The sequence below is a fragment of the Bos mutus genome, chromosome 4, assembly GCF_027580195.1.
Source record: "Bos mutus isolate GX-2022 chromosome 4, NWIPB_WYAK_1.1, whole genome shotgun sequence".
Lineage (NCBI taxonomy): Eukaryota > Metazoa > Chordata > Mammalia > Artiodactyla > Bovidae > Bos > Bos mutus.
In genome coordinates, this window is record NC_091620.1 from 86,888,122 (window position 1) to 86,900,475 (window position 12,354).

Here is a 12,354-nt window from a genome sequence, read left to right on the forward strand (position 1 = left end):
TTGTATGATACAGATATTTGAGGTACAGATTTTGATTGATTTTGCAAATAAATTTGCAAGTGCCTTAGGGCATAACCAGATTCTTTTTTTTGTTTTTTTCCAGATTCCTTTAGACTTGTGAATCAGTCTGGGTATAGATTTGTGTAAATTCTGTGAATAATAAATTGTTCATTTATTTAAATTATCACTTTCAGTAAAAAGGGGAACTATGAAAAAATAAAACCTAAAGCTCAAATGAAGAGTTTCATGAGCAACATAATGGAATAGATATTTGAGATTCTAAAACTGTATATGAGAGAAATCACAACTTTTCATAATCAGCTTTAATGATATTTGCAATTTTTTTTACCTTTTTCCCCCTCTCAAAGCCAGAAGACATTTTGTAGGGAGAAACGATGCCCTTAACTCTCCTCATTTCTGTATATGGAGAGAAGGTGACCTATTTATAGAGGTTATACAAATAAAATATTCTCTGAGAAGTTTTTATTTGGATGTTTTTTGAACTTTTCGAATTATTTGAAGTCAAATGTAAGTATTGTTTTTTATAGGTATAGAACAGTCATGACACATTTTGCATAAAATTTTAAGTTCTGGGCTTTTAAGCAGATTCTATTTTCTTATGCATTTGTATTCCCTTAAAACATCTCCTTTATAGTCTTTTTCAAAAAAGAATAATTCTTAACTATCTATGTTATCCTCTGGATAGACTTAAAACTATAGACTTAAAAATAACTTTCTGATGTGAACAATCATTTTTTTAAACCTACCTTTAGAGGCAGATACAACACTTTTCTAAAACAAAGAGCCTATGTTTTTCTTTGCCATCTAAAAATTCTTTTAAGCTATATGATATTTTTTTGTTTTATCAAGTCAAGTAACACATTCTCACCTTTCTCATGTCTTTTCTGTGTTCTTTCAACTTTATTTAGGGCTTCCCTAGTGGCTCAGCAGTAAAGAATCTGCCTGCAGTGCAGGAGATGTGGATGTGGATTCAATCCCTGGGTTAGGAAAATCCCCTGGAGAAGGAAATGACAACCCACTCCAGTTGGTTTCTTGCCTGGCAATCCCATGGACAGAGCAGCTTGGCGTGCTACAGTCCATGAGGTCGCAAGAGTCAGACATGACTTAGTGACTAAACCACCACCACCACACCTTGATTTATTCTAATAATAATTTCATCTCATAACTGGAGATTCGTTCAACTTATCAAACAAATTTTATTGGGCACTTACTTAATGCAAGGTACTTTCCTGGGAACAAGGTATACAGCAGTGACCAAACAAGAATCCCTGACGTCTTGGAGCTTCCATCTGGTAGATACGATAAATAAATAATTGTAGGTTAGAAAGTGATGAAGTGCTAAGAAGAAAAACAAAGTAGGGAAGAGAGTGTATGAAACGTGGGTAATATTGAAACTCGATGGGATGATCAGGGGAGATTTCATTGAGAAGGGTAGTTTTGAAAAAAGACCTGAAGGAAGTAAGAAGGTGAGCTATGTAGCTATGTGGGGAAGAGCGTTCCAGGCCTAGGGAATAACAAGACCAATAAGTAGTTGTGTGTAGGAGGAGTGGGTCACAGAATTATATAGGGAAGAAGTTGGAGAAATAAGAGAAAGATCATGTAACAGATGTTTGTTTTTTTTGTAATTATCTTTCTTTATCCTATAATTGTCCTGAGAAATATACTTCTTTTATTCCTAGGTTTTCTTTCTGTGAATTTACTTTAATAAACAGTTTATAAATTTTGTGGTTTTTACCATTTTTGAGTGATAATATACATAAATTGGGGCTTCCCAGATGACACTAGTGGTAAAGAATCTGCCAACCAGTACAGGAGATGCAAGACGTGGGTTTCAATCCCTGGGTCAGAGAAATCTCCTGGAGTAGGAAGTTTTCTAGTATTCCTGCCTGGAAAATTCCATGGACAGAGAAGCCTGGCAGGCTACAGTCCATGAGGCCACAGAGAGTCGGACATGACTGTGTGACTAAGCACACATAAATCTATTAAAGATTTTTGCCTGTGGAAGAACATATCTCATTTACCACTTAGCATTTAATTAGATGATTTTTAAAAATTAGTATTACTGTTTCTTAGCCTGCAGATCTTTACATTTCCCCAGTAAATGTGATTACTAACCCAACTGCCTTGTGCTATTTTATATAATATTCTTGTCATTTCTAGTTTTTCTTGCAAAATTCTAAATTTTCACCATTGCAGCAGCATTTTCACTGATGTCTTTTAAAAAATAAAACCAATTTAAAACATAAATTAACCTTGAAGACTCTGACTTCTTTAGGTTTTCTTAGAGATTTATTTTATCTTGCTCTGTGTTCAAAGTAAATTGTTTGCTTTCTATGAAATGACCAGGAATCTAGGCAAATAAGATTTTTTTTTAATTAAAAAATGTTTGTCAGAGAATATTTAACTCAAATTGACATTAATGAATTGAAGAGTTAGTATTTATAGTATGTTAGAATGGACATTTGATGTCAACAAAAGATTCTACGGTTTAGGTCCTCCAAACAGTAGTTGTTGTAACTGTTTCTGATCTTCAGTTTCCTTGTCTGTAAATGGGAATCAAAATGCCTGCTTCCAGAGGCACACCAGCACATTGTTTTGAGAATATAATTGAATAATACATGTGAATGCTTTCAAGAAAACTATTAAGTGCCAATCAGTGTGGTAGCTTTGTTTTCTATTCTGTTAGGTCACTTATGGTTATCTTTTAAAGTTTTGTTAAATTTTAGTAATCATTGGCTTTGTTAAAATTTGGATAAGAAACCAATTTATAATTATTTTGGACTAGTAAAATCTAACTGAGGTAAATGCCAGAGGCCACTGCAACCGAGAGTAAAATCAGCATGGCACTTGGTCACTTGGGTGACAACCAAGACTTGTCCATTTATGTTGTAGAAGCAGTTTCACAAAGAACTATTAACAAGATCACTGCTGCTGCTGCTGCTAAGTCACTTCAGTCGTGTCCGACTCTGTGCGACCCCAGGGATTTTCCAAATCCCATGGATGGAGGAGCCTGGTAGGCTGCAGTCCATGGGGTCGCTAAGAGTCAGACACGACTGATCGACTTCACTTTCACTTTTCACTTTCATGCATTGGAGAAGGAAATGGCAACCCGCTCCAGTGTTCTTGCCTGGAGAATCCCAGGGACGGGGGAGTCTGGTGGGCTGCCGTCTCTGGGGTCGCACAGAGTCGGACACGGACACAACTGAAGCAACTTAGCAGCAGCAGCAGCAATGATCCTGTTAATAGATCTTCGTTGTGAAACTGCTTCTACAACATAAATGGACAAGTCTTGGTTGTCATCCAAGTGACCAAGTGCCATGCTGATTTTACTCTCAGTTGCAGTGGCCTCTGGCATTTACTTCAATTAGATCTTACTTGCCCTCACTTTGAAGACAGCTTTTAGCAATGGGGAATGGGCTTATTTAGGAATTCTGTCAGGGAAGCTGAAGCAGCAGTGTGTTAAACATTAATACCTCACTGATATCCTCTGGCCAGTTTAGGAAAGGATTTCATTTAGGGTATATGCAGTCAAAAGTTTATGAAGCGCTGCTGCTGCTAAGTCACTTCAGTCGTGTCCGACTCTGTGCGACCCCAGAGATGGCAGCCCACCAGGCTCCCCGTCCCTGGGATTCTCCAGGCAAGAACACTGGAGCGGGTTGCCATTTCCTTCTCCAATGCATGAAAGTGAAAAGTGAAAGTGAAGTCGCTCAGCAACCCCATGGACGGCAGCCCACCAGGCTCCTCTGTCCATGGGGTTTTCCAGGCAAGAGTACTGGAGTGGGGTGCCATTGCCTTCTCCGTATGAAGCACTAGGTAATTGGAAAATTAATATGCCAACATATTGACCTACCAGCCCAGGGCAACATGAAGCTTTGAAAACCCTTGGAGGTGCATATTGCTGCTCGGTAATGGAGTACTCAGGGCATCCATCTTTCAGAATTTGCCACACATTGGTCATGTGGGAAATTTATAAAACCCTAATTCCCAGGTCATAGCTCATACTGTTTAAATCAGAATGTTAAGGGTGAAAGCCAGGCATCAGTAGTTCTTCAAGATGCTCAGCAAAGTGGGGACCCATAGGAATATGTGGCTCGGCCTCCATTCTTCTACCTGTTATTGTTTCACATGCTGTAGCACCATTCACAGAGCTCGATGTTCTATCATGAAACATATTTGAAAGTATTGGGTAACATCACTCACTCAGATTTGTGTTCTACATTTTTAAAGAGTGCATACTGTTTTACATAGTCTTATGTTGTTTTGAACTTTAACTTTCATTACTGGTCCATGGTAGATATATTCATGTTATTTTTTTCCATCTGTTACAGATATTTCCTTGACAACTTTAAATGAACCATGGCTTTGTGATTTGAGACACAAAACAATGTCTACAAGTTTTAACTATTTAGGAGTTTCATTGTTTCAATTACAGATTACCATTTTCAGAATAATGGACCAATAGCCACTTTGATTTTACAAATCCATTTTTATTTATTTCCAGTTTAGTAATGAACTGTTACACGTTAGCCTAAATTTATGGAATTAGTATGTCTGAAGGAATAGACTTTAATTATATCACACCTGCATTAATATTTACTAATATACAAGATGATTGGTGTGTGAAACAAAAACTTTACCTATAGTACTAACCATGATATAAGTGAATAAGCATTTTTCCAACGTCATGGTTTATTAAGGCAGACTTAGTATAATCTAATTAAAATGATTATGCAAGGAGAATTCCTAAATGGCTTGGTTCCTCATGTTGACAGGAAGGAACTAGAGTTTTGGCTGTAAATCCTTGAAAACTTGCGTAAGGCTTGACATAAGTTCAAGTGGTCACAATATTATCTTAAAATAGTAAAAATTCTAAGTTATAAAAAAATTTCTGTTTCACAGTCCATGTCAAATGTGTGTGTGAAAAAATACAGAACATAAAATGATGCTCTGAGTTTTTTCATTGTCATTTGAAATTAAAGAACACGACCCCATTTCTCCAGTACTGTCAGAGTATTGTAAATTATGGGAGTTCCATCAGGGCATATATTTGGCTTAATACTTAAAATTCAGTCGTCCAATTTTTGTTTTGGATCGTTTGCTTTTCTTGCTTTGCATTTTTGTTTTGTTTTGTTTTCAGCCATCATTTTGTCTTATCATCTTCAATTCTAGAGCAACCTGACAACAATAATGATACTACTGAATTGGGCATCCTTGTCATTCCTGAGATTAGTGTCACAAATGTGGCCGGAGAGAGAACCGGGAATGGGGAAAAAGGCAGAACACTAGGAGAGATTGATGCCCAGCATATACAGGGTGTACAGGAAACAGCCACAGATCCTAGAACTGAGAGCAAAGGCTTGCCAGAGATCAGGAGGCAAAAATCTGTAAGAAAAATGATGGAGGATGGAATAAACTCACCTGGCAGAGTGCAGTTTTAGCAGAGCACTTTATAGCTGCACTCCAAGGTATTCATGGCAAAGGGTCACTGCTGCATGTTTTAGGCAACAGTTGCACAGCCACAAAAATTTTGCATGTCGTCTAATCTAAATGCATGAATTATGTACTACAGTTTCTCAATGACTTAATGCTCTTTGGAATGGTCATATCTATACTGTCTCTGAGTAAATTGTTATGAAAATGAGGCAGAAAATGGCTTCCAGAATAATTTACTGCTTGTGTTTTGAGATCTAAAATTACTTTTTTATCCTTGTATTTTTGCCATCTTTGATATAGAAGATAATGTATAAAGAATTTTAACAAGTTTGTGGTTATATTTATGGTCTATATATTTTTCTTTTAGTAAGAAAATCTAGAATATGCAGTGCAACCTTGAAAAAAAGTCTTTAAACTATTTTAATAACTTTTTTTTAAAGTGTTTTGGTATAATCTTTGACTTTACACTGCTTTGCTATTAGGGGAGAGTTTACCCCCTAGTTTTACTGTGTGGTATTTTTCTAATTGTCTCTGATCTTTGCATGAATAGTAATAAAACTTTTCTAAAAACACAGTGGGGTGTGGCTTATGGCATGCTTTTTTATTTAATATACTTTAAATTATTCTAATTTTAATGATAAACTATTGACATTTTATAGAATGTTTTGATTTATCCTTTGATTTTGGTCAGTAGTCTGTTGCTTTACATATTATGCTAAAATTATTCTAAAATTTATTTAAAGTATATTTGATTTGGTATTAATCATGAAAAAAATTACTGTTTTAATATTAATTAACCCTTGTTATTTCTTTGTTTAGAAAATACAGAATTAACAGGTCAAGAAGAACTGATGGAGATATCCGAAGTTGACGAGGGATTTTATTCCAGGGCTGCCTCTAGTACCAGCCAATCGGGTTTATCAAACATTAGTCAAAATTGTAGTAACAAGACAAGTATAGGAAAGACTCAGAGACGGTCAGGAGGAAACAAAACTGGAGGAAAAGAGAAAGAAACTACAGGGGAGTCTTGCAAAGATCACTTTGTTCGAAAACAAACGCAGAGAGCCCAAAGTGAGAATCTTGAGCTTCTCTCCTTAAAGAGACTTACGCTGACAACCAGCCAATCTCTGCCTAAACCTTGCAGTCATGGTTTGGCTAAGACTGCCGCCAGTGTTTTCAGTAAATCCTTTGAACAAGTCAGTGGTGTCTCAGTCCCGCATAACCCGTCATCTGCTGTCGGCTGTGGGGCTGGGACAGATGCCAATAGGTTTTCTGCTTGTAGTCTCCAAGAAGAAAAGCTGATATACACTTCTGAAAGGACTGAACTTCCAATGAAGCATCAAGCAGGTCAGCAGAGACCTCCTAGTATTAGCATTACTTTGTCCACAGATTAATTTGTAAGGGTTTCCTCATGTAAGCAGTGAATCTGGAAATACAACTTGGCTTCTTCACGCAAGTTCCCAGGGTCGTCTTTCATCCCTGCTCCTGACGGGAGCCCTGATGTCTTAAATTCTGATGGCTGCCTTGACTTTATGAAGGGAATAATGTCTAGGTTGTAGTTAAGTTGAAATATGTTTTTGCTATTTCTTGGGTTGTATTTTTTCCCCTTGGCTTGAGTCTTTTTTTTTTTTAATCTTGTTTCTGTTGCCCTAAGATTGACATTGTGATAGTACATTTTGACAGGTTGTGTGATCAGGTTGGTTACATCTCCTGTAAGGTTGTGAATCTTTTTCTTTAATAACTCCTATTTTGGTAGCTATATGTTTGGCCTTCAATGTAAAGGGAATCCATGTATGGAAACTGTTTTTTCAAGAATGAGGCTAGGTACAACTCCAAGAATTTTACAGCTGGCTGTTTAGGAAGCCACTCTGAAAAACAGGCATGTGAAAAAACAAAAATGATTCCTATGAAAAGTGCCTGATAAAAATGTTTGTAGCCAGATCATCTTGAAGATTAGTAGAACAGTAATATAAAGCACTAGAAAATGCCTCATAACTCAGTACCCTAAAATATTATGTGATTCCAGGGAAAGGGAAGAGGAATTGCCATCATTTATTTGGAACATTTTATATAAAAAATCAGGTTGCAAGTAGATGTGTTATTTTGAAGTGTTTGATCTGGATTTAGCAGGTGAAAATCCTTTTCAGTTCCTAAGGTGTAATAGGCCATAAAGCTGGCTTACCCTGCTGCTGGATTTTGGAAATACTGCTTAGTTTGGATTCCCATAATTGAGAGCACACATCATTGAAGACTTCACTGTAAATTTTGTACCTCAGCTCTAAAGATAGCAGTGTTCACCATATTGAATGGTTTGTCTACAAATGAAGGAAATTAGGTAAATTTTTCATCTATTAAATATCATTGAAAGAAAATAAAAATAGTGAAACGTGGACTAAAGACATTTATGTACTAACTAATGTAGGTCATTTATGTTTGTGTTCTTAAATTTAAATTTTTAAATATGAAAAATATTGAATGTGTTTCTTGTTTTTTGAACAGGCCTATTTTAAAAGTTCTTGTTAAGATACGAAGAATAATCAGTATAGTTGCCCCCAGCCAAAAAACAAAAACAAAAAGCTAATTTAACAGAAGCTGAACAAACTTGTATGTAGCTATAGAGGATCGTGTGACCTCCAGATGGATGTAAAAATTTTGATATTTGCTAGTGGTGATAATTTCAGCTATGGTGAGGTTCCTTTTAAATCAAGTAGGCTTAGTTATAATCTAGAGTAAGAGAGAAAAAAGCAGGGTTGAGAATGAGAGAGTAAGTTTACTGGGGAGGAAGACCTAGGAAGCTGTCCCTTTTTCAGTGGTTAGTACACAGTTTTCCTTATTCATAGTCCTTAGCTATAGCCACACAGAAAATGCTAGTTTTCATCTTGTACCTGTTTATGCAGAGCTCAAATATGTGAAAAAGTTGTATGTCTTGAAGACTGCTAAAGTATTTACAGTATGAATACAGTTTTGACTGTAACTACTTTGGCTGTTGTTTTAAATCTAATTTTTCAAAAATCATTAACTAGTTTTCATTGAGTAATCCTAAATAAAATATGGTTTTTAACATAAGTGAACTTGATATTTTTAGTTCCAGTGGTAGAAATGAAGTAAGATCTATTGGCATACATTATAGTTAAAAAAAAAAAAGTCAAGTCAACTGGACAGTGAAAGTTGACAAAATATTAATGTACTGAGAATCCTGTGTTCAATTTAAATCCTGTGTACAATCACTGTGAATTTCCTGTTGTCTTTTTGTAATTCTTTAACAAAGAATTTTTCCTAGGCATAGCTGCTAACAATCTTAATAGTCTTTAATAGTCTTAAGAACTAATTTAAAAGATTGGCATTGGAAGCAAGTTAAGGTGCTTAGGAAATGTAGAAGGTTTTTGGGAAACATTAGTTTGAGGACACATTAGCCAGCACAAATAAGAGATCAGGTTTTAATGTTCAGCTGTTGTAATGGAACCTCATTTTGGTATTATTCTAGATCATTGTGGTCTGAGGAGCAGTAAGGAGCATTGGCAGAATTTCAGAGCCACCTTAGATCTACTGAATCATAACCTGCCTTTTAATAAGATCTCAAGTGATTATTATGCACATTAAAGTTTGAGAAGACAGTATCAAAGCGCAAACAAATTACTTACCTAATATTTAGAATTCTCAGTGGTCTCACAACCCTAGATCAAATATGTTGGATACTATAATCTTCACTGTTTTTAACAGCTAATTAATTTTTTATAGTGTTGACTCACTTAAGTCCCCTAATTCTAAATCTTTAATGAATCCCATTTGTTTTTACAATAAAAATGGTTAACATTTTGTATTTTTTTGATAACTAAAAATGGAATCAGAGCTCTACAGTTTTAAGTATGAAAAGGGTACCACCCTTTTATACAGTGCACAGCAAATCTGCATGTGTTTATTCTTTTAAAAACCCTGAAGGATTACTCAAAGGAATGGTTCTGAATTTTTGCTCCAAGTAATTTTCACCAGTTGATTTTTTGGAATGTGGGATTATATGGAGTTGTGTTAACGAGAAAATTCTTTTGTAGTATCTTTGATGCTATTTCAAGTAAGGATTATACATTTGAAAATTTCTATAGCAATTATAAATACTGGGTAATGCTAACTAACAATTGTAATTGTCTGTACTAGTCTTGTCCCTCTTACTTTTCCAAATTTGAAAGTTGGGGTGGCTTTTGTAGGTCATTTTCTTCTGAAGATGCTGATGTGACCATTTGATCACAGACCTCTATATATTCAGAGTAATATCTTTTATCACAAGAAGGAGTCTGCACAAAACTGGGGCCTTGTACCCCATAGCTCAGAGGATCTCAGTAGACCCTGTAGTCCCATTCCACATTTTAAACCTCTAAAAGATTCTTCGAATTACCCAACCTCTCACTCTTCAAATACCCAACTACCTAGGATATTCTAGTGAAGCTGGATGCCAGATTTTGCCTTTTGGAATCCAAGTGGAGAGAGAAACAAAGACTTAAGGGGATTGTCTAGGGCAGGTGAGCACCCTGGAATCCCTTGTTATACCACCATGGAGCTTTTAAAGGCAACTCTGTAGATTTGAAGAGTAGAAATTCTTAGTCCTTAAATGATTTCAGTGGTTTTTGAAAAAGCAATATTTCATTGTTCTCTTCAATTATGAAGTAACTGCTTAGCGAAGATTATTCATTTAAAGACAAAAGAGTTGAAATAAAGGGAAATAAAAATTTTAAACCAAAATAGATAAAAATGTTCCCATTTTTAGGGGATTTTGCCTGTTTGGAAGAATAAAATTAAAGTGTTGAAACCTTTACATTTAAATTATAAAGAAAAATACACTCAGACTTAATTTTCAGCAAATATTTAAAATAAGGCTATTTAACATTTGAGTCTATAGGCACTGTAAGTCTACACTTTATTAAAGGGAAGCACATCAAGAAAATATGTATGTTAAATAATGTAACTGCAAAAAAAATTTTTTGAAAAGCCATTTAAAAAGAATAATTTGATGGGTACTTAAGCATTGTAGATAAAAATTAGTGTATTAATAGTGTCTTCCCAATCTTTGGATAAAAAAATTAACTCTCTAGTCCTTTGATTAGCATGAATTTATACTTTTAGATTAATTGCTTAGTAAAATTATATATAATGCTTTGAGTTATTCACATTTATATTTAATATTGATAAATTCTTCATCAGAGAATATAAGTATATTGTCTTCTGTATTTTGTAACTTGTGCATATCTAAAGAGACTAACAGTGAACATTTTAGAAGATGCTTTTGTGTTTTTTAATAGTAGAGGTCTAGAATATTAATGTCTTGATATAAAGTTTCTACTAGTAAACTCAAGATCTTGTTTCACATACTGTTATTGTGTACCTCTAATCTTTACTTCTAAGTACGTAGTGATACTAATCTTTTCATAGTAAATATACTTGTTTCTAATTGTATTCCTAGAGTTTACATTCCTAAAGAATAAATTATGACTTTGGATATTTTTATGTGCTCCCTACCTTTTTAAGGTTATGGAAATAAACTGGAGTTTAGTTTTTTGACGTTTTGTATATTTGTGTAATTGTTCTCCATATATAATACTTTTTACAACAGTGCTGCCTCTTGTTTTATTGAAATAAAAACAGAAAAAAAATTTTTTTCCAGATCACTTTACTCATTAAAAAACCATCATAAAATTTTGCAAAAGTCATGTGGAGGAAGAAATTAAAGGAGAAGACTTAGGTGAGTTGAGTCATTGAGAGCTTTTGGGAGTAAGCCATAGGACAATGACATTTCATTCTTGGCTTTATGTTTTACATGGCCTATGGATGAGATGTGTGACAAATTCATTAGTATTCATCAAAAAGAAGATGAGCTCCATGAGTCATGCACCACTGACATTTGTCATACCAAGAGTACAGGCAACTTTAGATAACAATGCTTTGCCCTTTTATCTGTTGTATGAGTCTTTATCTCTTGAATGCAGAGATTATATGCCTCTAGGATAGGACTTTGTGCATTGTAGATATTGAGACACTTAATGAATATGTGAGTTAGGTTGACGTTAGTGTTGGGAAAGAATCAAGGATAAGTTCTCCAATGTATTATATTACAGTAAAATTTTAAAATTCCATTTAATGACTCTAGGAAATCTTCATGACATTACCTTGAATAGTATTACTGTGTGTGCTTAGAAACAAAACCCTCTTAGAAACTTGAAAAAAAAGTCCTGTTTTATAGTTGATTATATATTTGGATAATACCACTTCATCTAAGGAACTGAGTAATTTTGGAAATATTTTCTAAACTACTATTAGAGGAGCATTCACAGAAAACAAGAGAAGTGATTTTTGTAAATCACATGTTAGCCCTATGGAAGAGAAACTCATCTAGTGACTTAACAATCACCATAAATAGTTGACTCCATAGAATCTGTAATACCAGCATAATTATTTTATAATTATTAAGAAAGGCTTTGACAGATAATTCTAGTCACTTGGTAATTTCCCTTGTATTGTTACTGTGGTAGTAGTAATAGCTAATATTTGTAATTAAAATTGTGATCTCATTTAATCTTCAAAACATTCCTATAAAATGATTAGAATCCCCATTTTAAAAAGAGGAAACTGAAGCTCTCAAAAGGACAAATGACTTGCCCAAAGTCACAGAGCTGCTGGGTGGAAAGCTAGGTCTTGTGACTCATTTTTCTATCACCTGGTAAAAGAAAATACTAAGTGATACTATATAACAGACATATTATATATTTGATATTCATTCATTCCATAAGTGACAGTTAAGTTTTAAGGTGAAAATAAAAGTTTTCTAAAAATAAATTATGATACTTTTTGTAGAACTTAAGGTAATTGTGTTTCCTTCAGTGGTAAACTGAATGCTAGTCAGTCAGATATTTA

At 34.6% G+C, this 12,354-nt stretch overlaps 1 protein-coding gene across 3 annotated transcripts in view; it reads left to right on the forward strand.

The window, feature by feature from the left end:
- HYCC1 (hyccin PI4KA lipid kinase complex subunit 1) overlaps positions 1 to 11,101 on the forward strand; it is an 86,162-nt gene extending 75,061 nt beyond the window's left edge. For 2 of the 3 annotated variants that reach the window (XM_070369743.1, XM_005901252.3), the window contains one exon: positions 6,274 to 11,101. In XM_070369743.1, the coding sequence (XP_070225844.1) occupies positions 6,274 to 6,848 (575 nt within the window). In that variant the 3' untranslated portion in view covers positions 6,849 to 11,101. Of the gene's footprint in view, positions 1 to 5,190; positions 5,487 to 6,273 lie in introns of those variants that run through there. The other variant, XM_070369744.1, reaches the window with a different exon arrangement.
- Positions 11,102 to 12,354: the final 1,253 nt, after the last annotated feature.